At 40.8% G+C, this 27027-nt stretch overlaps 1 protein-coding gene and 1 long non-coding RNA gene across 2 annotated transcripts in view; one reads left to right on the top strand and one right to left on the bottom strand.

The window, feature by feature from the left end:
• LOC309835507 overlaps positions 1 to 27027 on the bottom strand; it is a 56242-nt gene that overhangs the window by 3518 nt on the left and 25697 nt on the right. The gene's annotated exons all lie outside the window — the stretch shown is intronic.
• On the top strand, positions 18154 to 25919 carry LOC309835677 (histone-lysine N-methyltransferase SETD2-like; the record flags this gene model as incomplete). The annotated part of the gene is given in 11 exon segments (XM_082675298.1): positions 18154 to 18199; positions 18661 to 18771; positions 19404 to 19538; positions 19541 to 19662; positions 19666 to 19693; positions 19696 to 21863; positions 21865 to 21929; positions 21931 to 24098; positions 24101 to 24415; positions 24418 to 25340; positions 25344 to 25919. Coding segments are annotated over 11 exon segments (6642 nt in total). The 3' UTR covers positions 25905 to 25919.

Here is a 27027-nt window from a genome sequence, read left to right as displayed (position 1 = left end):
TGCCTGAGTTAGAACTCAGGCTTCTTTTATACTAAAAGAGGAGGGAGTAAAGTCAAACATTTCCTGGTTCTGGTCCACCTCCATAGGGGATGTGTTAATTTCTTCCTGCCTGCAGGCATTCACAGGTGGGCCTGGTCAGGATGTTTCCTGTGAGCTAAACAAAGGTTTATTTTAGCTTAATGCTCATTACCTGGGAGACAGGGTTCCCAGAGATGGGCCACTATGTATAACCTAAGCTTATAGGCAACATACTTATAGTGATTAACTTGTAATAGAATACAAAGGTTCTTTCCTATTACAATTCCTGACTGCCAATGTCCACTCCACCAACTTGTGCGAAAAGGACGAGGACCACTCTGGCTACTTCCGGAGGTGACAAACATTCCTTAGAATATTTAGTCTGTCCTTTTATATATCTACAACTATCTGAACCTGATGAAGCCCGTTAGCACTTTGTTGTCTAATTTGTAATTGAACTTGGGTGTTTTGGTTCCAGTTCTTAGTACATATACTAAATTCCTGTGCTATTTATTTAGACAAAAATAAACAACTTGGTTGACCCTTCTCCAGCTACAATGAAATTCCCATCTACTTCAGTTAGATAGGCAGACCTGTTGGAGGCAAACTCATGAACAGAGATTAGTATAGTGCCCAAAGTTTCAACATCATTGGCAACTGCTAGGTCTTTTAAAGCATCTATACATTCTATCACCTGGGCAGACACCTGGAATGGCCTACCATTCAGTGTTTCAAAGGGACTTAATTTAAGCCTGCTACTGGGAGCCACTGATTCATAGCAGGGCAACTGGCAAGGCCTTATCTCAAGTTAAATTAGTATCCATTTTCTCAGTTTTTCCTATTGTGGTCTCCAGGATGAATGTAATTCCAATGCCTTAATCCAAATCAGGGGATAATTTCCTTAAGGAGGGCCTTAACCAATTAAAAGATACTGATTTTAAAAACTAATAACTTAAAACTGCCACACACAAAACAAATGGTCCACAAAAAATTCTCCTTTTTCTGAAGGTTTTATGATGAATTGTTGTTATTAACTAGTCTTTTACTATGAAACTTAAATGGCCAGTTGAGACCAACTGTTCTGAGACCATCTTTGACCACTGATTAAGACTGGGGTGGCGGATATAATATTCATTTAACCTTCTGAGCTTTCTGGGCAGACTTGGTGACCTTGCCAGCTCCAACTGCCTTCTTGTCCACTGCTTTGATAACACCTATAGCAACCGTCTGTCTCATGTCACCACCAGCAAAGTGGTCCACAGCAGGGTAGTCAGAGAAGGTCTCAACACAGTGGACTTGCCAGGAACCATATCAACATCACAAGAATTTGGGGCCATCTTCCAGCTTTTTCCCAGAATAATGATCAGTCTTCTCCTTCATCCCAGCAAACTTGCAGCTCATTCCCCACTGGCAATTCTACCCAGGGCTCCGGGTGTGGGGAATTAGGCACCAAGTCCAAGGGAGCCCCAGGCCTCTCCATTCATCAGAGTGTTCCTCTCTTTCTACCATGTGAGAGGCTCTCGTCTTACTGTGTTTCTTCTCATGATTCAGCCTAGGGCAATCTGTTTTCCAATGTTCTTCCTCCTTACAGTAAGTACCTTGCTCCTTACTGTCGTGGCTTACCTCCCTTCGGGTTACTCGCTTTCCTGGAATCCAATGCCACAGCCAAAACATGGCATTTCGTTTTGCATCATCTTTCTTGTTTCTCCCTGTTGAACACTTTAAAAGCAGCACCCACAGCTGAGTGCCAGGGGTCACGTGACTTAGGAAACAGGGCTGAAATCTCTCCCAGCGACTGCGTGAGCCACAGTTTTACACCTGTGCCACCAGCTTTGTAAATTCAGCGCCTGTGGGACATCCAAACGCACAACGGGTGCTTCTGCCACTGGGACAGGTCTGGCCTTAGCAGCCGTGGGCTGGACTGTGCGGGCACGTGCACATGGGGGCTTGGCCAGGGTCTGGGCTGCCTCCATAGCCTTCCACATTGGGTCCAGGCGCGCAACTGCTGTGGTCCTAAAGCCTGACTTCAGTGGATCTGTGCTGGCGGCCTTGTGAAAACGACGCCTGAGGGACGCTAGGGCCGAGTGCTGGCATTCCCAAGGTTGAGGGTGGGGCCAAGGGCAGTGCAAACAACAATGTACTTGGTGAGCCTGCACAACAGATAAGACGGTGACACAACAGCGCACACTCACTGGTCAACAGCTCCAGCGGAGGAATACCCAGGGGCTCCTTTCCAGTGGGTACACTCCAGTCCTGCCTATCTCATACTGAAGCTCAGAAACACGGCTCAGAAATGGATTGGGGGCTTCTACTCCAACAACTAGGGAGCAGACCCTGCCCCTGACAGGGCAGTGACAGTGACAGGGCAGTGACAACCACAGAGCAAAGAGGAGGCCCCACTCAATATCCAGTGCAGGTTCTGGTCACCAAAATACCAGTCACACCTCCTATTAAGGGGATAATGGCCAGCATACACTGAGGAAAGGGGCAGCAGGCATCCATACTAAAAACAGCCCTCGCACCAAAAAATATTAAACTCACGCAGGCTACACAGGGATGCTCCCACATAAAAATAACCCTCCAAGACCACAGTAGTTAATTATTTCTCCTAAACTCACAGAGTAGGAGAAATATAAGGGGAAAAAATGAAGAAGCAGAGGAACCACTCTCAATTGAAAGATCAAGAGAATTTCCCTGAAGGAACAAACAGTGAAACAAACCTCTTCAGTCTAATAGACACCGAGTTCACAAAGGAGGTAATGAAAATACTGAAGGAATTAAGAAAGGCTATTGACAGAAATGCAGATTACTGTAAAAACAAACAAACAAACTAGAAACAATATAGAGGAGCCAAGAAAAATTAGAAAATTCATTCGCAGAGACAAAAGCTGACCTAAAGGCAATGAATAGCATGATGAATAATGCAGAACGAATAAATGATCTGGAAGACAGAATAATGAAAATCACCCAATTAGAACAGCAGACAGATACCCAAATGAAAAAAAAAAATGAAAGAACACAGGAGACCTATGGGATAATACAAAGCATGCCAATCTATGCATAATAGGAATCCCAGAAGGAGAAGACAAAAGGGGATTGAAAATGTATTTGAAGAAATTATGGCTAAAACATCCCAAACCTAAAGAAGGAAACAGATATCCAGGTACAGGAAGCACAGAGGGTTCCTTTACCTACACCAAGACATAGTATAATTAAGTTGGCAAATATTAAAGAGAGGATTCTAAAGGCAGCAAGAGAAAAACAAAGAGTTAATTACAAGGGAACCCCTATAAGGCAATCAGCTGATCTCTCTATAGAAACGTTGCAGGCCTGAAGGGAGTAGCAAGACATATTCAAAGTCCTGAGGGAAAAATCTGCAACCTAGAATATTCTACCCAGCAAGATCTTCATTTAGAAGGAGACAGAAAGAATTTCTCAGACAAGCAAAAATTAAAAGAATACAGCAATAAAAAACATATCCTAAAGGAAATATTAAAGGTCTTCTCTAAAAAGGAAAGAAGTAAGAATCTATAGGAAACAGAAAATCACAATTGGAAAGTAAATTACTTAAATAAGCCAGTAGAGAGATTTTTTTAAAAATCTGTGAGATGATAACCACAATGAGCAGCAAAAGGATGAACATGAAGATATAAAGGGAACAAAGTCACAAAATGTGGGGAAGAAGAGTAAAAAAAAAAAAAAAAATTGTAGAATTTTTTTTTTCTATAATGTGTTTGAGGCTATATGACTATCAGTCTAAAGCAAGTAGATACAGAAAGGGGTTAATATACTTGAGAAAACAAGGCAACCATAAATCAAAAACATATAATAGATTCCAAAAAAACAAAAAGAAGAGAACATAGGCATAATACAAAAGAAAATCATCAAACCACAAAAGGAAAAAAGAAGAAATACAAAATCAATGGGTAAACAAGGTTTAAAATGGCAATAAATACATATCTATCAATAATTACCCTAAATGTTAATAGACTAAATGCTCCAATCCAAAGACACACAGTGACAGATTGGTTAAAAAAACAAGAGCCGACAATATGCTGCTCCAAGAGACCCACTTTAGGGCAAAGGACACGCATCAATTGAAAGTGAGGGGATGGAAAAAGATATTTCATGCAAACAGAAATGAGGAGAAAGCAGGGGTTGCAATACTCACATCAGAAAAAATAGACTTTAAAACAAAGGGCATAAAGAAAGATAAAGAAGGACACTATATAATGCTAAAAGGATCAATACAAGAAGAGAATTTTACACTCGTCAACATATATGCACTTAATATAGGAGCACTGAAATACATAAAACAAATACTAACAGACATAAACGGAGAAACTGATGGGAAGACAATAATAGTAGGAGACTTTAACACCCCACTCACATCAATGGACAGATCTTTGAGGCAAAAATCAGTAAGGCAACAGAGATCCTAAATGATACAATAGAATAGTTAGACTTTATATTTTCAGGACAGTACATCCAAAAAAAACAGAATACACATTCTTTTCAAGTACACATGGAACATTCTCTAGGATCGACCACATACTAGGCCACAAAACAAGCCTCAAAAAAATTAAGAGTGTAGAAATTATTTCAAGCATCTTTTCTAATCACAATGGTATTAAACAAGAAATCAACCACTGAAAAAGAAATGAGAAAAAAACCCCACTCACATGGAGACTAAACAACATGCTACTAAAAATCAAATAGATCAACGATGAAATCAAAGAAGAAATTTTAAAATATCTTGAGGCAAATGACAATGAAAACGCAACCATATAAAATTTATGGGATGCAGCAAAAGCAGTTCTTAGAGGGAAGTTCATAGTGATACAGGCCTTCCTCAAAAAACAAGAAAAATCTCAAATAAATATCTTAACCTACCACCTAATAGAATTACAAAAAGAAGAGCAAACAAACAAAACCTAAAGACAGCTGAAGGAAAGAAATAAATAAAATAGAGATTTTTTAAAAAAATAGAAAAAAAATCAATAAAACCAAGAGCTGGGGAGGAGGAACCAAGATGGCGGAATAGAAGGATGTGCTCTCATGCCCTCTTGCGAGAACACCATAGTCACAACTAGCTGATGGACAATCATCGAAAGGAAGACACTGGAACTCACCAAAAAAGATACTCCACATCCAAAGACAAAGGACAAGCCACAATGAGATGGTACGAGGGGTGCAATCACAGTAAAAATCAAAGCCCATAACTGGTGGGTGGGTGACCCACAGACTGGTGAACACTTATACCACAGAAGTCTACACACTGGAGTGAACGTTCTGAGCCCCAAGTCAGGCTTCCCAACCTGGCGGTCTGGCAATGGGAGGAGGAATTCCTAGAGAATCAAACTTTGAAGCCTAGTGGGAATTGACTGCAGGACTTCGACAGGAGTGGGGGAAACAGAGATTCCACTCTTGGAGGGCACACACAAAGTAGTGTGCGCATCTGGACCCAGGGGAAGGAGCAGTGACCCTGAAAAAGACTGAACCAGACCAACCTGCTAGTGTTGGAGGGTCTCCTGCAGAGGTGGGGGGGTGGCTCTGTTTCACCATGTGGAAAAGGACACTGGCAGCAGAAGTTCTGGGACGTACTCCTTGACGTGAGCCCTCCAAGAGTCTCTCATTAGCCCCACAAAAGAGCCCAGGTAGGCTCCAGTGTTGGGTTGCCTCAGGCCAAATAACCAACAGGGAGGGAACCCAGCCCCACCCATCAACAGTCAAGTGGATTAAAGTTTTACTGAGCTCTGCCCACAAGAGCAACAGTCAGCTCTACCCACCACCAGTCCCTCCCATCAAGCCTCTTAGATAGCCCCACACACCAGAGGGTAGACAGCAGAAGCAAGAAGAACTACAATCCTGCAGACTGTGGAACAAAAACCACATACACAGAAACACAGACAACATGAAAAGGCAGAGGGCTATATACCAGATGAAGGAACAAGATAAAACCCCAGAAAAACAACTAAATGAAGTGGAGATAGGCAACCTTCCAGAAAAAGAATTCAGAATAATGATAGTGAAGATGATCCAGGATCTTGGAAAAACAATGGAGGCAAAGACTGAAAAGATGCAAGAAATGTTAAACAAAAACCTAGAAGAATTAAAGAACAAACAAACAGAGATGAACAATACAATAACTGAAATGAAAAATACAATAGAAGGAATCAATAGCAGAATAACTGAGGCAGAAGAATGGATAAGTGAGCTGGAAGACAGAATGGTGGAATTCACTGCTGTGAAACAGAATAAAGAAAAAAGAATGAAAAGAAATGAAGAGACCCTAAGAGACTTCTGGGACAACATTAAACGCAACAACATTTGCATTATAGGGGTCCCAGAAGGAGAAGACAGAGAGAAAGGACCAGAGAAAATATTTGAAGAGGTTATAGTGGAAAACTTCCCTAACATGTGAAAGGAAATATCCACCAAAGTCCAGGAAGCGCAGTGAGTCCCATACAGGATAAACCCAAGGAAAAACACACCAAGACACATAGTAATCAAATTGACAAAAATTAAAGACAAAGAAAAATTATTGAAAGCAGCAAGGGAAAAATGACAAATAACATACAAGGGACCTCCCATAAGGTTAACAGCTGATTTCTCAGCAGAAACTCTAAAAGCCAGAAGGAATTGGCATGATATACTTAAAGTGATGAAAGGGAAGAACCTACAACCAAGATGCCTCTACCTGGCAAGGATCTCATTCAGATTCAATGGAGAAATCAAAAGCTTTACAGACAAGCAAAACCTAAGAGACCTCAGCACCACCAAACCAGCTCTACAAAAAATGTTAAAGGAACTTCTCTAAGTGTGAAACACAGGAAAAGAAAAGGACCTACAAAACCAAACCCAAAACAATTAAGAAAATGGTCATAGGAACATACATATCGATAATTACCTTAAATGTGAATGGATTAAATGCTCGAACCAGAAGACACAGGCTTGCTGAATGGATACAAAAACAAGACCCATATATATGCTGTCTACAAGAGACCCACTTCAGACCTAGGGACACATACAGACTGAAAGTGAGGGGATGGAAAAAGATATTCCATGCAAATGGAAATCAAAAGAAAGCTGGAGTAGCTATACTCATATCAGATAAAATAGACTTTTAAAGAATGTTACAAGAGACAAGGAAGGACACTACATAACGATCAAGGGCTCAATCCAAGAAGAAGATATAACAATTATAAATATATATGCACCCAAGATAGGAGCACCTCAATACATAAGGCAATTGCCAACAGCTATAAAAGAGGAAATTGACAGTAACACAATAACAGTGGAGGACTTTAACACCTCACTTACACCAATGGACAGATCATCCAAAAGGAACATTAATTAGGAAATAGAAGCTTTAAATGACACAATACCAGATAGACTTAATTGATATTTATAGGACATTCCATCCAAAAACAACAGATTACACTTTCTTCTCAAGTGCGCATGGAACATTCTCCAGGATAGATCATATTTTGGGTCACAAATCAAGCCTCAGTAAATTTAAGAAAACTGAAATCATATCAAGCATCTTTTATGACAACAACACTATGAGATTAAAAATGAATTACAGGGGAAAAACGTAAAACACACAAACACGTAGAGGCTAAACAATACGTTACTAAATAACCAAGAGATCACTGAAGATATCAAAGAGGAAATTAAAAATACGTAGAGAAAAATGACAATGAAAATACGATGATCCAAAACCTATGGGATGCAGCAAAAGCAGTTCTAAGAGGGAAGTTTAGAGCTATACAGGCCTATCTCAAGAAACAAGAAAAATCGAAAATAAACAATCTAAACTTACACCTAAAGGAACTAGAGAAAGAAGAACAAACAAAACCCAAAGTTAGCAGAAGGGAAGAAATCATAAAGATCAGAGGAGAAATAACTGAAATAGAAAAAAGAAAACAATAACAAAGATCAATAAAACTAAAAGCTGGTTCTTTGAGAAGATAAAAAAAATTGATAAACCATTAGCCAGACTCATCAAGAAAAAGAGGGAGAGGACTCAAATAAATAAGATTAGAAAGGGAAAAGGAGAAGTTACAACAGACACTGCAGAAATACAAAGCATCCTAAGAGATTACTGCAAGCAACTATATGCCAATAAAATGGACAACCTGGAAGAAATGGACAAATTCTTAGAAAGGTATAACCTTCCAAGGCTGAACCAGGAAGAAACAGAAAATATAAACAGACTAATTACAAGCACTGAAATTGAAACTGTGATTAAAAATCTTCCAACAAACAAAAGCCCAGGAACACATGGCTTCACAGGCGAATTCTATCAAACATTTAGAGAAGCGCTAACGCCTATCCTTCTCAAACTCTTCCAAAATATAGTAGAGGGAGGAAAACTCCCAAACTCATTCTACGAGGCCATCACCCTGATACCAAAACCAGACAAGGATGTCACAAAGAATGAAAACTACACGCCAAAATCACTGATGAACATAGATGAAAAAATCCTCAACAAAATACTAGCAAACAGAATCCAACAGCACATTAAAATGATCATACACCATGATCAAGTGGGCTTTATTCCTGGAATGCAAGGATTCTTCAACATAAGCAAATCAATCAACGTGATACACCATATTAACATATTGAAGGGGAAAAACCATATGATCATCTCAATAGATGCAGAGAAAGCAACCGACAAAATTCAACACCCATTTATGGGAAAAACGCTTCAGAAAGTAGGCATAGAGGGAACTCTCCTCAACATAATAAAGGCCATATATGACAAAACCACAGCCAACATCATCCTCAATGGTGAAAAATTGAAAGCATTTCCACTAAGATCAGGCACAAGACTAGGTTGCCCACTCTCACCACTCTTATTCAACATAGTTTTGGAAGTTTTAGACACAGCAATCAGAGAAGAAGACTAAATAAAAGGAATCCAAATCAGAAAGGAAGAAAAAGCTGTCACTGTTTGCAGATGACATGATACTATACAGAGAGAATCCTAAAGATGCTACCAGAAAACTACTAGAGCTAATCAATGAATTTGGTAAAGTAGCAGGATACAAATTTAATGCACAGAAATCTCTGGCATTCCTATACACTAATGATGAAAAATCTGAAAGTGAAATCAAGAAAACACTCCCATTTCCCATTGCAACAAAAAGCATAAAATATCTAGGAATAAACCTACCTAAGGAGACAAAAGACCTGTATGCAGAAAATTATAAGACACTGATAAAAGGAATTAAAGATGATACAAATAGATGGAGAGATATACCATGTGCTTGGCTTGGAAGAATCAACATTGTGAAAATGACTCTACTACCCAAAGCAATCTACCGATTCAATGCAATCCCTATCAAACTACCACTGGCATTTTTCACAGAACTAGTACAAAAAAATTCACAATTTGTATGGAAACTCAAAAGACCCAAAATAGCCAAAGCAATCTTGAGAATGAAAAACAGAGCTGGAGGAATCAGGCTTCCTGACTTCAGACTATACTACGAAGCTACAGTAATCAAGACAGTATGGTACTGGCAGAATAACGGAATATACATCAATGGAACAGGAGAGAAAGCCCATAGATAAACCCACGCACATACGTTCACCTTATCTGTGATAAAGGAGGCAGGAATGTACAGTGGTGAAAGGACAGCCTCTTCAGTAAGTGGTGCTGGGAAAACTGGAGCGGTACATATAAAAGCATGAGATAAGAACTCTCCCTAAGACCACATACAAAAATAAGATCAAAATGCATTAAAGACCTAAATCTAAGGCCAGAAACTATCAAACTCTTAGAGGAAAACATAGGCAGAACACTCTATGACATAAATCACAGCAAGATCCTTTTTGACCCACCTCCTAGAAAAATGGAAAGAAAAACAAAAATAAACAAATGGGACCTAATGAAACTTCAAAGCTTTTGCACAGCAAAGGAAACTATAAACAAGACGAAAAGACAACCCTCAGAATGGGAGAAAATATTTGCAAATGAAGCAACTGACAAAGGATTAATCCCCAAAATTTACAAGCAGCTCAATAACAAAAAAAAAAAAACCCAATCCAAAAATGGGCAGAAGACCTAAACAGACATTTCTCCAAAGAAGATATACAGATTGCCAACAAACACACAAAAGAATTCTCAACATCATTAATCATTAGAGAAATACAAATGTAAACTACAATGAGATGTCATCTCACACCGGTCAGAATGGCCATCCTCAAAAAATCTAGAAACAATAAATGCTGGAGAGGGTGTGGAGAAAAGGGAACACTCTTGCACTGCTGGTGGGAATCTGAATTGGTACAGCCACTATGGAGAACAGTATGGAGGTTCCTTAAAAACTACAGATAAAACTACCATATGACCAGCAATCCCACTACTGGGCATATACCCAGAGAAAACCATAATTCAAAAAGAGTCATGTACCAAAATATTCATTGCAGCTCTATTTACAATAGCCAGGACATGGAAACAACCTAAGTGTCCATCATGGGATGAATGGATAAAGAAGATGTGGCACATATATACAATGGAATATTACTCAGCCATAAAAAGAAATGACATTGACTTCTTTGTAGTGAGGTGGATGGACCTAGCGTCTGTCATACAGAGTGAAGTAAGTCAGAAAGAAAACGACAACTACCGTATGCTAACACATATATATGAAATCTAGGGGGAAAAAATGTCATGAAGAACCCAGGGGTAAGATGGGAATAAAGACACGGACCTATTAGAGAATGCACTTCAGGATATGGGAAGTGGGAAAACTAAGCTGTGAAAAAGTGAGAGAGTGGCATGGACATATATACACTACCAAACGTAAAATAGATAGCTAGTGGGAAGCAGCCCCGTAGCACAGGGAGATCAGCTCGGTGCTTTGTGACCACCTGGATGGGTGGGATGGGGGGGGTGGGAGGGAGGGAGACACAAGAGGGAAGAGATATGGGAACATATGTATAACTGCTTCACTTTGTTATAAAGCAGAAACTGAAAAACCATTGTAAAGCAATTATACTCCAATAAAGATGTAAAAAGCCAACAAACAAAAAAAAAACCAAGACCCATATATATGCTGTCTACAAGAGACCCACTTCAGACCTAGGGACACAAACAGACTGAAAGTAAGGGGATGGAAAAAGATATTCCATGCAAATGAAAACCAAAAGAAAGCTGGAGTAGCTATTCTCATAACAGACAAAATAGGCTTTAAAATAATGACTATTACAAGAGACAAAAAAGGACACTACGTAGGATTAAGGGATTGATCCAAGAAGATGACATAACAATTGTAAATATTTATGCACCCAACATAGGAGCACCTCAATACATAAGGCAAATACTAACAAGCATAAAAAGAGAAATAGACAGTAACACTTTCATACTAGGGGACTTTAACACCCCACTTTCACCAATGGACAGATCATCCAAAATGAAAATAAATGAGGAAACACAGGCTTTAAATGATACATTAAACAAGATGGACTTAATTGATATTTATAGGACATTCCATCCAAAAACAACAGGATAAAAATTTATCTCAAGTGCTCATGGAACATTCTCCAGGATAGATCATACCTTGGGTCACAAATCAAGCTTTGGTAAATTTAAGAAAATTGAAATTGTATCAAGTATCTTTTCTGACCACAACGCTATGAGACTAGATATCAATTACAGGAAAAGATCGGTAAAAAATTCAAACACATAGAGGCTAAACTATACACTACTTAATAACGAAGCGATCACTGAAGAAATCAAAGAGAGGAAATCAAAAAATACCTAGAAACAAATGACAATGGAGACACGACGACCCAAAACCTATGGGATCAGCAAAAGCAGTTCTAAGAGGGAAGTTTATAGCAGTACAATACTACCTTAAGAAACAGGAAACATCTCGAATAAACAACTTAACCCTGCACCTAAAGCAATTAGAGAAAGATGAACAAAAAAACGCCAAAGTTAGCAGAAGGAAAGAAATCATAAAGATCAGTTCAGAAACAAATGAGAAAGAAATGAAGGAAACGATAGCAAAGATCAATAAAACTAAAAGCTGGTTCTTTGAGAAGATAAACAAAATTGAAAAACCGTTAGCCAGACTCATCAAGAAAAATAGAGAGAAGACTCAAATCAATAAAATTAGAAACGAAAAAGGAGAAGTAACAAATGACACTGTAGAAATACAAAGGATCATGAGAGATTACTACAAGCAACTCTGTGCCAATAAAATGGACAACCTGGAAGAAATGCACAAATTCTTAGAAATGCACAACCTGCCAAGACTGAATCAGGAAGAAACAGAAAATATGAACAGACCAATCACAAGCACTGAAATTGAAGCTGTGATTAAAAATCTTCCAACAAACAAAAGCCCAGGACCAGATGGCTTCACAGGCGAATTTTATCAAACATTTAGAGAAGGGCTAATGCCTATCCTTCTCAAACTCTTCCAAAATATAGCAGAGGGAAGAACGCTCCCAAACTCATTCTACGAGGCCACCATCACCCTGATACCAAAACCAGACAAGGATGTCACAAAGAAAGAAAACTACAGGCCAATATCACTGATGAACATAGATGCAAAGATCCTCAACAAAATACTAGCAAACAGAATCCAACAGCACATTAAACGGATCACACACCATGATCAACTGGGGTTTATTCCAGGAATGCAAGGACTCTTCAATATAAGCAAATCAATCAATGTGATACACCATATTAACACACTGAAGGGGAAAAACCATATGATCATCTCAATAGATGCAGAGAAAGCAACCGACAAAATTCAACACCCATTTATGAGAAAAATGCTTCAAAAAGTAGGCATAGAGGGAACTCTCCTCAACATAATAAAGGCCATATATGACAAACCCACATCCAACATCGTCCTCAATGGTGGAAAAACTGAAAGCTTTTCCACTAAGATCAGGCACAAGACTAGGTTGCCCACTCTCACCACTCTTATTCAACATAGTTTTGGAAGTTTTAGACACAGCAATCAGAGAAGAAGACTAAGTAAAAGTAATCCAAATCGGAAAGGAAGAAAAAGCTGTCACTGTTTGCAGATGATATGATACTATACAGAGAGAATCCTAAAGATGCTACCAGAAAACTACCAGAGCTAATCAATGAATTTGATAAAGTAGCAGGATACAAAATTAATGCACAGAAATCTCTGGCATTCCTATACACTAATGATGAAAAATCTGAAAGTGAAATCAAGAAAACACTCCCATTTACCACTGAAACAAAAAGCATAAAATATCTAGGAATAAACCTACCTAAGGAGACAAAAGACCTGTATGCAGAAAATTATAAGACACTGATAAAAGGAATTAAAGATGATACAAATAGATGGAGAGATATACCATGTGCTTGGCTTGGAAGAATCAACATTGTGAAAATGACTCTACTACCCAAAGCAATCTATCGATTCAATGCAATCCCTATCAAACTACCACTGGCATTTTTCACAGAACTAGTACAAAAAAATTCACAATTTGTATGGAAACTCAAAAGACCCCAAATAGCCAAAGCAATCTTGAGAATGAAAAACAGAGCTGGAGGAATCAGGCTTCCTGACTTCAGACTATACTACGAAGCTACAGTAATCAAGACAGTATGGTACTGGCAGAATAACGGAATATACATCAATGGAACAGGAGAGAAAGCCCAGAGATACACCCATGCACATATGGTCACCTTATCTTTGATAAAGGAGGCAGGAATGTACAGTGGTGAAAGGACAGCCTCTTCAGTAAGTGGTGCTGGGAAAACTGGAGTGGTGCATGTAAAAGTATGAGATTAGAACACTCCTGAAGACCATACACAAAGATTAGATCAAAATGCATTAAAGACCTAAATCTAAGGCCAGAAACTATCAAACTCTTAGAGAAAAACATAGGCAGAACACTCTATGACATAAATCACAGCAAGATCCTTTTTGACCCACCTCCTAGAGAAATGGAAATAAAAACAAAAATAAACAAATGGGACCTAATGAAACTTCAAAGCTTTTGCACAGCAAAGGAAACCTTAAACAAGACGAAAAGACAACCCTCAGAATGGGAGAAAATATTTGCAAATGAAGGAACTGACAAAGGATTAATCTCCAAAATTTACAAGCAGCTCATGCAGCTCAATAACAAAAAAAAACAACCCAATCCAAAAATGGGCAGAACACCTAAACAGACATTTCTCCAAAGAAGATATACAGATTGCCAACAAACACACGAAAGAATGCTCAACATCATCATTAGAGAAATGCAAATGTAAACTACAATGAGATATCATCTCACATCAGTCAGAATGGCCATCCTCAAAAAATCTAGAAACAATAAATGCTGGAGAGGGTGTGGAGAAAAGGGAACACTCTTGCACTGCTGGTGGGAATCTGAATTGGTACAGCCACTATGGAGAACAGTATGGAAGTTCCTTAAAAACTACAAATAGAACTACCATATGACCCAGCAGTCCCACTACTGGGCATATACCCAGAGAAAACCATAATTCAAAAAGAGTCATGTACCAAAATATTCATTGCAGCTCTATTTACAATAGCCAGGACATGGAAACAACCTAAGTGTCCATCATCGGATGAATGGATAAAGAAGATGTGGTACATATAGACAATGGAATATTACTCAGCCATAAAAAGAAACGACATTGAGTTATTTGTAGTGAGGTGGATGGACATAGCGTCTGTCATACAGAGTGAAGTAAGTCAGAAAGAGAAAGACAACTACCGTATGCTAACACATATATATGAAATCGAGGGGAAAAAAATGTCATGAAGAACCTAGGGATAAGACGGGAATAAAGACTTGGACCTATTAGAGAATGGACTTGCGGATATGGGGCGGGGGAAAGCTAAGCTGTGGCAAAGTGAGAGAGTGGCATGGACATATATACACTACCAAACGTAAAATAGCTAGCTAGTGGGAAGCAGCCCCATAGCACAGGGAGATCAGCTCGGTGCTTTGTGACCACCTAGAGGGGTGGGATAGGGAGGGTGGGAGGGCGGGAGACGCAAGAGGGAAGAGATATGGAAATATATGTATATGTATAACTGATTCACTTTGTTATAAATCAGAAATTAACACACCATTGTAAAGCAATTATACTCCAATAAAGATGTTAAAATATATATATACAAGCAGCTCATCCAGCTCAATATCAGAAAAACAAACAACCCAATCCAAAAATGGGTGGAAGATTTAAATAGGCATTTCACCAAGGAAGACATACAGATGGCCAACAAACCCATGAAAGGATACTCAACATCACTAATCACTAGAGAAAGGCCAATCGAAACCACAATGAGGTATCACGTCACACCAGTCAGAATGGCCCTCATCAAAAAAATCTACAAACAGTAAATGCTGGAGGGGTTGTGGAGAAAAGGGAACCTTCTTGCACTGTTGGTGGCAATGTAAATTGATACAACCACTATGGAGAAGAGTATGGAGGTTCCTTAAAAATCTAAAAATAGAACTATCATACGACCCAGCAATCCCACTACTGGGCATATACCCTAAGGAAACCATAATTCAAAAAGAGTCATGTACCACAATGTTCACTGCCGCACTATTTACTATAGCCAGGACATGGAAGCAACCTAAGTGCCCATCGACAGATGAATGGATAAAGAACATGTAGCACATATATACAATGGAATATTATAGCCATAAAAAGAAACAAAATTGAGTTATTTGTAGTGAGGTGGATGGACCTAGAGTCTGTCATAGAGAGCGAAGTAAGTCAGAAAGAGAAAAACAAATACCATATGCTAACACATATATATGGAATCTTAAAAAAAAAAAAAAGGTTCTGATGAACCTAGGGGCAGGACAGGAGTAAATACGCAGACATAGAGAATGGACTTGAGGACACGGGGAGGGGGAAGGGGAAGCTGGGACGAAGTGAGAGAATGGCATGGACATAAATACACTACCAAATGTAAAATAGATAGCTAGTGGGATGCAGCTGCGTAGCACAGGGAGATCAGCTCAGTGCTTTGTGACCACCTAGAAGGGTGGGATAGGGAGGGGAGGGAGGCTTAAGAGGGAAGGGATATGGGGATATATGTATACATATAGCTGATTCACTTTGTTATATAGCAGAAACTAAAGCAACATTGTAAAGCAATTATACCCCAATAAAGATGTAAAAATTTAAAAGTGTATGTAGCTCATAGGATTAAATTGATTAATTCAAGTAAAGTTCTTAGCACAGTTCCTGGGCCAATAGACATTAGCAGGAGCCAGATCTTATAGGCCATGATGAGGGGTTCAGATTGTATGAGAGACAGTTCTAGTGGTAGTATGGAGAAACAAGTAGAAGACAGGCAAGAAGCAGGGATACTAGCTAGAGAGCTTTCGCAAATATTCGGTCAAGAGCTGGTGATAGAGCATGGACCTGGTTAACGGAGTTAGAGGTAGTTCAAGTTTGGAGGAAACTAGAGCAGGGTTCATGGAGGGAAAATATCTAAGCTGAGCCTTGAAGGAAGATATTTCCAAGGGAACCTTGGAAAAAAGCCCAGATGACATGTCTTGAGCAGTGAATAGTCAATGTGGCAATGGAACAAGAAATGGAAGAGGAAGTTGAAAGGTTGAGACCTGAAAGATGAGTACTTTCAGAGCCTTACTTAACCTGTTTATTTGATGCATAAAAGAGCAGTGAGAGAAATTAATAGACCAGAAAGACATGGCTATGTCTTAGGAGTGACAGAGGAAGACCAGTCAGATAAGAGGATCAAAGAAAAAGGGGTTATCGACCATGTAAATATTTTGGTAGGATGAAGATTAATGCCACTGATAACTTGAGGCAGATTCAAATTGTAGCTGCTGAAGACAGATTGCAAGCAAATAAGCAGGTGGGGAAAACTGCAAGTCTTCATTTCACTACAGGCTCTTTCTTGGATTTCAGCAGATACAGGTAAAGAACTTTAGCTTGAAAAAAGTACTAGGAGTCTAGGAGGGAGTGGAAGTGGCGGAGGCTGACAAAGGGAAAACCAGAACATGACTGTAGGAGAATGCCTGAAGATTAAGATACAGGGCAAGAGAAAAAACAAAAAGAAAAGCTGCTGGAGCTCTGTACCAGAGAATGAACATAAGGTACAGTGTGATCCAAGGCAATGATGGAAACCATGCTTTGTGAAAAGAAGGCTATCAAGCTTCAATATGTGTTTTTGCCATGGCAATTGTAGAGACGCATGTTTTTATATAAACACCACACTAAAGAAGGAATATCACAAGTGACTTCATGAATCATCAGAATGAGAATTTGCTCTTGAATGTGAACACTTTACTGAATATAAAATCCTCTAGATAAAGTTTTACTTTTGTAGCAAGGTCTCTTTGATTATAAGATCACTTATAGAAATTAAATCGTTTCATATTATTTTACCTTTTTATTTTCTAAAAATGTGTTAGGTAACATGCAGAAAATATGTGAATTTCGGGGTTACCTAGAGTCTTGAATTTCTTTGAGTAAATAGGAAATAGACTCTGGAAGTACCTATAGTGAACACCTGTTATATGGCTGCCCAGTGTCTATTTTTCTTCCTTCTTGGAGTAATAGCCTGAATTTCTTTTCAGCACCTACCCCGTCCCTCCATTCTCACCGTTGTGATTTAGATGGAAAATGGGCCTCACCTGCCCCAGAGAAAGGCCCTGACTCATAGAGCCAATCTGAACGTGCCATCTCTGAATGTTTTGGAACTGGCATGATTACCTAAGTTGGTCCAATCAGTGACTCTTAGACACTTTCGCTGAATATATGATATAGATTCTCTGTTTCACAAAAAGGATTCATGTAATTCTTACAGTTCCTCAAAGTCAGTTTAGGATTATCAAATGGGGGGTGGGCGGGAGGGAGGAGTTTGTCCAAAAACGATCAACACCAGGGAAGTGACAGTTAAAAACTGAAAGAAACTAGGTTCTAAGTCACATTATGTGAGCTTCTAGTCTCACTCCTAGCAACATGTATCTCTGTAGTTTCAAAGGAAGTTAATTGGTTCGCTCTATGTAAGCCATTCTCAGTTGGGTTTTTCTATTAGTTGCTGTACTTGAAAGCTTCCTAGGTGACAGAATCTGTGACCTAGACCCTAAAGCCTATGTGTCACTTTTCCATCAGCTGTCAGGATGTTGGTGAACTCGTCTATGGAAACAGATGTCATTTTTATGAAAAGTGAGCATTTTGGGACCCTTATGTATGTTGTATAGGTTCTTTAAAACGTTCAGTTTTACAGAGAAACTTTTTTCTTATAATAAAGATATTCAACTCACCATGAAAAGCATAAGAGACTTAGAAAAATAACTAAAACCTGCTAATAGTTGAAGGCCCAACTACACAAAAGTTGGATTTGAAGGTTGTCCCTTATCTATTTTCTGACAGCAAATATTGCAGAATTGTTTGTTTATATTAATGTAAGTTTCAATATGTTAATTATGAATAGAACAAGCCTAGAAAGTGATAAATCCAATTCACACTCAACTTGTCAAAAGAAATAGTAATAAGCTTCTTCCCTTAAGTGAAGCTTGTTAACCTCTTCCCCACCCAGGTTCTAAAGTAATTCATAAGTAGACAAGAGGTATGTGGAACATGATGTATTATCTTTATTACTAATAACCCTCATTCTCTAATTTCAGCCTTATATCTGTGTAAAAGAGGGCTTCCTTACACGGAGCCCCATAATGATACAGACATACGCATCCAGCCACAGACAGCACTGGACCCAGACTATTTTGCCGCCTGCCCTTGTAAGACTGATGGAGAAATGGGGTCCAATACATGCTTTCTGTGAGCAGCTTATTCCCAAAGAGAGGGGAGAAAGTGCTACTCATGCTCACTTCTTTGTCCCAAACTCAAGCAAGTCATCACACCTCTACCAATCTAGGTCCAACCAGGAGACAGAACACGGTAAATTTAACCAGAATTGTTAAGCTATAATAGAGTGAAATAAATACAATTACCCCTCTGTATCCACGGGTTCTGCACCCCGGATTCAACCAACCGTAAATTGAATTGCAGTAGATTGAATCCTCGGATGCAGAATCCTCCAATGTGGAGCCCCGGGGTACTGAGGGCAGACTGTACTACTCCATTTTATATAAGAGACTTCAGCAATCACAGGGGACTGGGCGGGCAGGGGGAGACTTAGGACAAATTCCTTGCTCATGCTGAGGGAGGACTGCGTGTTGAGAACTCTTAACAGTACCCTAGGGCAGAGGAGAGTACCCAAGGAAAGGCAAGCTTGGAAGAGGATCCCCCTCTGGCATTCATACCTCTGATGGAATAAAATTTAAAGGCAGTACAAAAAAAATAAACACAGAATTCTGTTTGGGCCTTCTCCCTCCCTAATGCCCAGTGTGCATCTGCATTACACATTAAGCAGAGCTCCTGAAATCTTCACGATCTAAAACAGAGAGAGATGATAAATATTTTAGCTACTCAAAACTTGAAAGCGATACTCGTTATATATCTTCTCGCTGTAGATCAGAGAGCGCGCGAAGGCGGAGCAGGTCTCGTTTAAATCTGACAGAGGTTCTAGAACTACTTCATCCTATTCTCGGTCAGAACGGTCCCATTATGATGACTCTCATTATGATGGTCGTTACCGTAGGAGCTCCCCTTATCGAGAGAGGGCACGCTAGTCTCGGCCATATACCAATAACAGGGCAAGACTGATGGATACTGTAAAACTGAGTCCTCTTACTTAGAGATGGAAAAAAGAGGAAAGGATTCTTCAAAATTAGAAGGAGAATCCAAAAGGACTTCAGAAAATGAAGCAATGAAAAGATGTTATTCTCCCACTAATGACCAGGGATTCCGACGCGGGTCATCATATTCTAAGCACGGTCAGAGTGCTTCCCGTTATAAAGCTGCCCCTTCAAAACCTGCACCCAAGTCTGATCAATTTAAAAATTCTTTCTGTTGTACAGAATTGAATGAGGAAATCAAACAGCCTCATTCTTTTAGTTTACAGACTCCTTGTTCTAAAGGTAGTGAATTAAGAGTGATTAGTGAAGTTCCTGAAAGAGAGAAGATTGGGTCTCCATCCCCATCAAATCGATTAAATGATTCACCTACTTTTAAAAAGCTAGATGAATCACCTGTTTTTAAGTCTGAATTTATAGGACATGATAGTCACGATAGTATTAAGGAATTAGACTCTTTATGTAAAGTGAAGAATGATCAATTAAGAAGTTCTTGTCCCACCGAATTTAATATAAACGGATCTCCTGGGGCAGAATCTGATTTGGCAACATTTTGCACTTCTAAACGTGACACTGTTTTGATGTCTTCTGATGATAGTGTGACTGGATCAGAGGTATCCCCTTTGGTCAAAACGTGCATGCTTTCATCAACTGGATTTCAAAACATTAATAGATGTAAAGAAAAAGACATGGACGATACTCGCATGCAGCATAGTAAGTCAGAAAGCCCATTTAGAGAAACAGAACCTCCAGTGTCGCCACACCAGGATCAACTAATACCTTTGCCAGTTATGACTATAGATTATTCCAAAACAATAGTTAAAGAACCAGTTGATGTGAGAGTTTCTTGCTGTAAAACCAAAGATTCAGATATATACTGTACTTCAAACGACAACTGCCCTTCTTTGTGTCATTCCGGAGCTGAAAATACTGAGCCTTTAGTAACGAAGATTTCTTCAAATAGCTTTATGAATGTGCATTTGAAATCAAAAACAGTTATATGTGATAATGGAAGTCTGACAGACCAGCACTCAAAATTTGCATGTGGAGAATATAAGCAGAGTGTTGGTAGTACTAGTTCAGCTTCTGTTAATCATTTTGTTGATTTATATCCACCTACAGGGAGCTCATGTATTGCTTCATCTCTTCAGAGTCTTCCAGCAGGGACAAACGTAGACAGTTTAACTCTCTTGCAATGTGGAGAGAATACATCTCCAGTTTTGGATGATGTGCTGAAGAGTAAAAGCTCAGAGTTTTTAAAGCATGCAGAGAAAGAAATAATAGAAGTAGCCGGTGGCCTTCCTGATTCAGGAAGAGGATTTGCTTCCTGGGAAAACAGGCATAATAATGGACTATCTGGGAAATGTGTGCAAGAGGCTCAAGAAGAAGGGAACTCCATACTGCCTGATAGAAGAGGAAGACCAGAAATCTCTTTAGGTGAAGAAGGTGGAAGAGGACATACACATACTTCTGATGACTCAGAAGTTGTATTTTCTTCTTGTGATTTGAATTTAATCATGGAGGACAGTGATGGTGTAACATATACCTTAAAATGTGACAGTAGTGGTCATGCCTCAGAGATTGTATCCACTGTCCATGAAGATTATTCTGGTTCTTCCAAAAGTTCAAGTGATGAAAGTGATTCAGAAGATACAGATTTTGATGATAGCAGTATTCCAAGAAACCGTCTTCAGTCTGTTGTGGTTGTGCCAAAGAATTCTACTTTGCCCATGGAAGAAACAAGTCCTTCTTCTTCTCGGAGCAGTCAAAGTTACAGACACTATTCTGACCACTGGGAAGATGAGCGATTGGAGCCAAGGAGGCATTCATATGAGGAAAAATTTGAGAGTATAGCAAGTAAAGCCTGTCCTCAAACTGAGAAGTTCTTTCACAAAGCAACAGAGAAGAATTCAGAAATCTCTCTTACACAGCCCAGCCGAAAACAGATAGATAATCACCTGTCTGAAATTGCTCATCCTCAGAGAGATGGGGTTGATAGTACAAGTCATACAGACACAAAATCTGACCCTCTAGGTCATCCAAATTCTGAGGAAGCAGCGAAAGCCAAAATAACTTCTCGGCAGCAAGAAGAGCTGCCAGTTTATTCTTCTGATGATTCTGAAGATGTCTCAAGTTAAGTCTCGGCAACAGACCACTTTCCCTAACAGGCCAGATAGCAGACTGGGAAAAACAGTCAAATTTTTCTTCTTGTGAGATCTCCCGAGTGGATGGTTTCCGTTCATCATCGGAAGAGCTCAGAAATCTAGGGTGGGACTTCTCTCAACAAGAAAAGCCTACTACCACATATCAGCAACCTGACAGCAGCTATGGAGCCTGTGGTGGACACAAGTATCAGCAAAGTACAGAACAGTATAGTGGGACACATAATTACTGGCAAGGCAATGGCTACTGGGACCCAAGATCAGCAGGTAGACTGCCTGGAACTGGGGTTGTGTATGATCGAATTCAAGGGCAGGTACCAGATTCCTTAACAGATGACCGTGAAGAGGAGGAAAATTGGGATCAACGTGGAGGATCTCACTTTTCAGGCCAGTCCAATAAATTTTTTCTGTCCCTTCAGAAGGACAAGGGGTCAGTGCAAGCACCTGAAATAAGCAGCAATTCCATTAAGGACTCTTTAGCTGTGAATGAGAAGAAAGATCTTTCGGAAAACTTAGAACAAAATGATAGGAAAGATAAAGGGCCTCTTAAAAAAAGGAGACAGGAGTTGGAGAGTGATTCTGAAAGTGACGGTGAGCTTCAGGACAGAAAGAAAGTCAGAGTGGAGGTAGAGCAGGGAGAGACAGCAGTGCCTCTAGGCTCAGCATTGGTTGGGCCTTCGTGTGTCATGGAGGACTTCAGGGACCCAGAGCGGTGGAAGGAATGTGCCAAACAAGGGAAGATGCCTTCTTATTTTGATCTGATCGAAGAAAATGTTTATTTAACAGAAAGAAAGAAGAATAAATCCCATCGGGATTTTAAGCGAATGCAGTGTGAGTGTACACCTCTTTCTAAACATGAAAGAGCTCAAGGTGAAATAGCATGTGGGGAAGATTGTCTTAATCGTCTCCTCATGATTGAATGTTCGTCTCGTTGTCCAAATGGGGATTATTGTTCCAATAGACGGTTCCAAAGAAAACAGCATGCAGATGTGGAAGTCATACTCACAGAAAAGAAAGGCTGGGGCTTGAGAGCTGCTAAAGATCTTCCTTCGAACACCTTTGTCCTGGAATATTGTGGAGAGGTACCTGATCATAAAGAGTTTAAGGCCCGGGTAAAGGAGTATGCACAAAACAGAAACATCCACTACTATTTCATGGCCCTGAAGAATGATGAGATAATAGATGCCACTCAGAAAGGAAACTGCTCCCGGTTCATGAATCACAGCTGTGAACCAAACTGTGAGGCTCAAAAATGGACTGTGAACGGACAACTGAGAGTTGGGATTTTTACCACCAAACTGGTTCCTTCAGGCTCAGAGTTAACATTTGACTATCAGTTCCAGAGATATGGCAAGGAAGCACAGAGATGTTTCTGTGGGTCGGCTAATTGCCGGGGTTACCTGGGAGGAGAGAACAGAGTCAGCCTCAGAGCAGCAGGAGGGAAAATGAAGAAAGAACGATCTCGGAAGAAGGATTCGGTGGATGGAGAGCTAGAAGCTCTGATGGAGAATGGTGAGTGTCTCTCTGATAAAAACCAAGTGCTCAGCTTATCCTGGCTAACGGTTAGAATTGAAACTTTGGAACAGAAACTTACCTGTCTCAAGCTCATACAGAACACACATTCACAGTCTTGCCTGAAGTCCTTTCTGGAATGTCAGGGGCTGCCTTTGTTGTGGATCTGGATGGCAGAGCTACGTGATGGCCGGGAAAGTAACCAGAAGCTTCAGGAAGAGATTATAAAGACTTTGGAACATCTACCCATTCCTACTAAAAATATGTTGGAGGAAAGCAAAGTGCTTCCTATTATTCAACGTTGGTCTCAAATCAAGACTGCTGTCCCTCAGCTGAGCGAAGGAGATGGGTATTCTAGCGAGAATACATCACGTGCTCACACACCACTCAACACATCTGATCCTTCCACCAAGCTGAGCATAGAAGCTGACACAGACACCCCCAAGAAGCTAATGTTTCGCAGACTTAAAATTATAAGTGAAAATGGCATGGACAGTGCGATTTCTGATGCTACCAGCGAGCTAGAAGGCAAGGATGGCAAAGAGGACCTCGACCAGTTAGAAAACGTCCCTATAGAAGAAGAGGAACAACAGCTACTCACACAACAGCTACCTGAATCTAAAGTTGATAGTGACATTGCTGTGGAGGCCATTAAGCTACCCACATCTGAACCAGAGGCTGACACTGAAATAGAGCCTAAGAGAGCAATGGCACAAAACTAGACGAACCTATTGCTGAGGAAATACCATCCCAAGATGAAGAGGAGGGTGTATCTGATGTGGAGAGTGAGAGGAGACAGGAACAGCCACATAAAACAGTAGATATAAGTGATGTGGCCACCAAGCTCCTGGACAGTTGGAAAGACCTAAAGGAGGTATATCGAATTCCAAAGAAAAGGCAAACTGAAAAGGAGAGCACAATAACCAAACGAGGAAGGGATGCTGTTGGCTTCAAAAATCAAACAGTTGCCCCAAAGACTCCTAACAGGTCAAGAGAGAGAGACCCAGACAAACTCATAATAAAGAGAAAATGAAACGAAGGGGCTCCCTCTCACCACCACCTTCTGCCTATGAGCAGGGAACAAAAAGGCCAGGTGGCAGATATGCTACACCAACTTCTAAAAAGAAAGTACGAATTCAAGATCGCAATCAACTTTCTACAGAGGAGCGTCGAAAGTTGTTTGAGCAGGAGGTAGCTCAGCGGGAGGCTCAAAAACAACAGCAGCAGCTGCAGAACCTGGGAATGGCGTCTCCACTGCCCTGTGACTCTCTTGGCTACCATGCCCCTCATCACCCCTTTGCTGGCTACCTACCAGGTTACCCCAGGCAGGCCTATGTGGATCCCAGCAATCTTAATGCTGGAAGGGTGCTCCTCCCCACACCCAGCATGGATCCTGTGTGTTCTCCTTCCCCTTATGATTATTCTCAGCCCTTGGTGGGACATTCTACAGAACCCCTTGCTGCCCCTCCACCTGTGCCCATGGTGCCACATGTGGCAGCCCCTGTGGAAGTTTCCAGTTCACAGTATGTGGCCCAAAGTGATGGTGTGGTACACCAAGACTCCAGGGTCACCGTCCTGCCACTGCCAGCCCCAGGCCCAGTCCAGGGACAGAATTATGGTGTTTGGGATTCAAACCAACAGTCCGTGAGTGTACAGCAGCAGTACTCTCCTGCACAGTCTCAAGCAACCTTATATTATCAAGGACAGGCTGCTCCAACTGTCTGTGGTGTGACGTCACCCTATTCACAGACAACTCCACCAATTGTACAGGGTTATGCCCAGCCAAGTCTTCAGTACATCCAGGGACAGCAGATTCTCACAGCTCACCCACGAGGAGTGGTGGTACAGCCAGCCACAGCCGTGACTACAATAGTTGCACCAGGGCAGCCTCAGCCCTTCCAGCCACCTGAAATGGTTGTGACAAATAACCTCTTGGACTAACCACCCCCATCTCCTCCCAAACCAAAAACCATTGTCTTACCTCCCAACTGGAAGACAGCCCGAGACCCAGAAGGGAAGATTTACTACTCCCATGTGATCACAAGGCAGACTCAGTGGGATCCTCCTACTTGGGAAAGCCCAGGAGATGATGCCAGCCTTGAGCATGAAGCTGAGATGGACCTGGGAACCCCAACATATGATGAAAATCCCATGAAGACCTCAAAAAAGCCTAAGACAGCAGAAGCAGACGCCTCCAGTGAACTGGCTAAGAAAAGCAAACAAGTATTCAGAAAAGAGATGTCCCAGTTCATCGTCCAGTGCCTGAACCCTTACTGGAAACCTGACTGCAAAGTGGGAAGAATTACCACAACTGAAGATTTCAAACACCTAGCTCGCAAGCTGACTCACGGCGTTACGAATAAGGAGCTGAAGTACTGTAAGAACCCCGAGGACCTGGAGTGCAATGAGAATGTGAGACACAAAACCAAGGAGTACATTAAGAAGCACATGCAGAAGTTTGGGGCTGTTTACACACCCAAACGGGACACTGAATTAGAGTGACCTTCAGGGCCAGGGTGGGAGGACGGGCAAGCTGGTAGGAGAGACTCTGGGAAGCAGAAATCCCGTGGGCCCTCTCTCCCCACCCCACTGTCAGGGCTGTGCTACTGATGACACATCACCCTGGGGAATTCAAACCTGCAGAATGAGCTCACAAAAATGAGCTCCATCTACAACAAGCGGTCCCTGGTTGTGAGCTGTTGGTAGAGGCCATCTGAGGCAAGGGTTTAGGCCCTTGAGACCTTCCCTTCTGAGACCCCGGCCAGGCCTGACCCCACTCTCAAGGCTGGGCCTCCTCCTTGGCGGTGCTGTCAGCGCACAGACTCATGCGCATCCCCACCCACGACCCCTTACCCTGACGATCTCTATTATATTTTAATGTCTATGTGAATATATTGAAAATAATTTGTCTTTCCTGGTTTTTGGCTTTTGTTTTGCTTTTAAGCCTCTGTGTGCTAGGATCACAGAAGACTTTGTAAGGATGGTTTAAGTTCTCCTGCAAGGTTTAATGTGTTATCATGTAAATATTCCAGAGCAGGCTGCCTTGTGGTTTCGGTCAGCCTTGTGCTATGTTGATAAGATTGATTTACTGCTTAAAATCACTTTACTTGGGCTTCCCTGGTGGTGCAGTGGTTGAGAGTCCACCTGCCAGTGCAGGGGACGCGGGTTCGTGCCCCAGTCCGGGAAGATCCCACATGCTGCGGAGCGGCTGGGCCTGTGAGCCATGGCCGCTGAGCCTGCGCGTCCGGAGCCTGTGCTCCGCAACGGGAGAGGCCACAACAGTGAGAGGCCCGTGTACCGCAAAAAAAAAAAAAAAAAATCACTTTACTTTATCCAATTTTTACTGAACTTTTTATGTAAAAAATAGAATCAATTAAAGATAAAAAAGGATAAGTCTATGCCTTCAACTTCTAACAGGTGGAAGAGTTCTCAGTGCTTTCTGAGAATCTGCTTCCCACGTTATAATACTCAGTTTGGCTCCAACGGAATTCCCTTTTTCTTAACTTCATAGTTAATTGAATTTTGGAGAAGGTGCGGTTGCAGACAACCACTGGCTGGTGAGAAAGTTTGCTGGGTTGCCTGTGCCAGAACTGGTTTAGGGTCATCTGATAAACAGGAAACAATC

Source organism: Grampus griseus (genome assembly GCF_964374135.1).
Source record: "Grampus griseus genome assembly, chromosome: 17".
NCBI classification, from domain to species: Eukaryota; Metazoa; Chordata; class Mammalia; order Artiodactyla; family Delphinidae; genus Grampus; species Grampus griseus.
The sequence above is the reverse complement of the archived record's forward strand: the minus strand, read 5'-3'. Positions and strand labels throughout refer to the sequence as shown.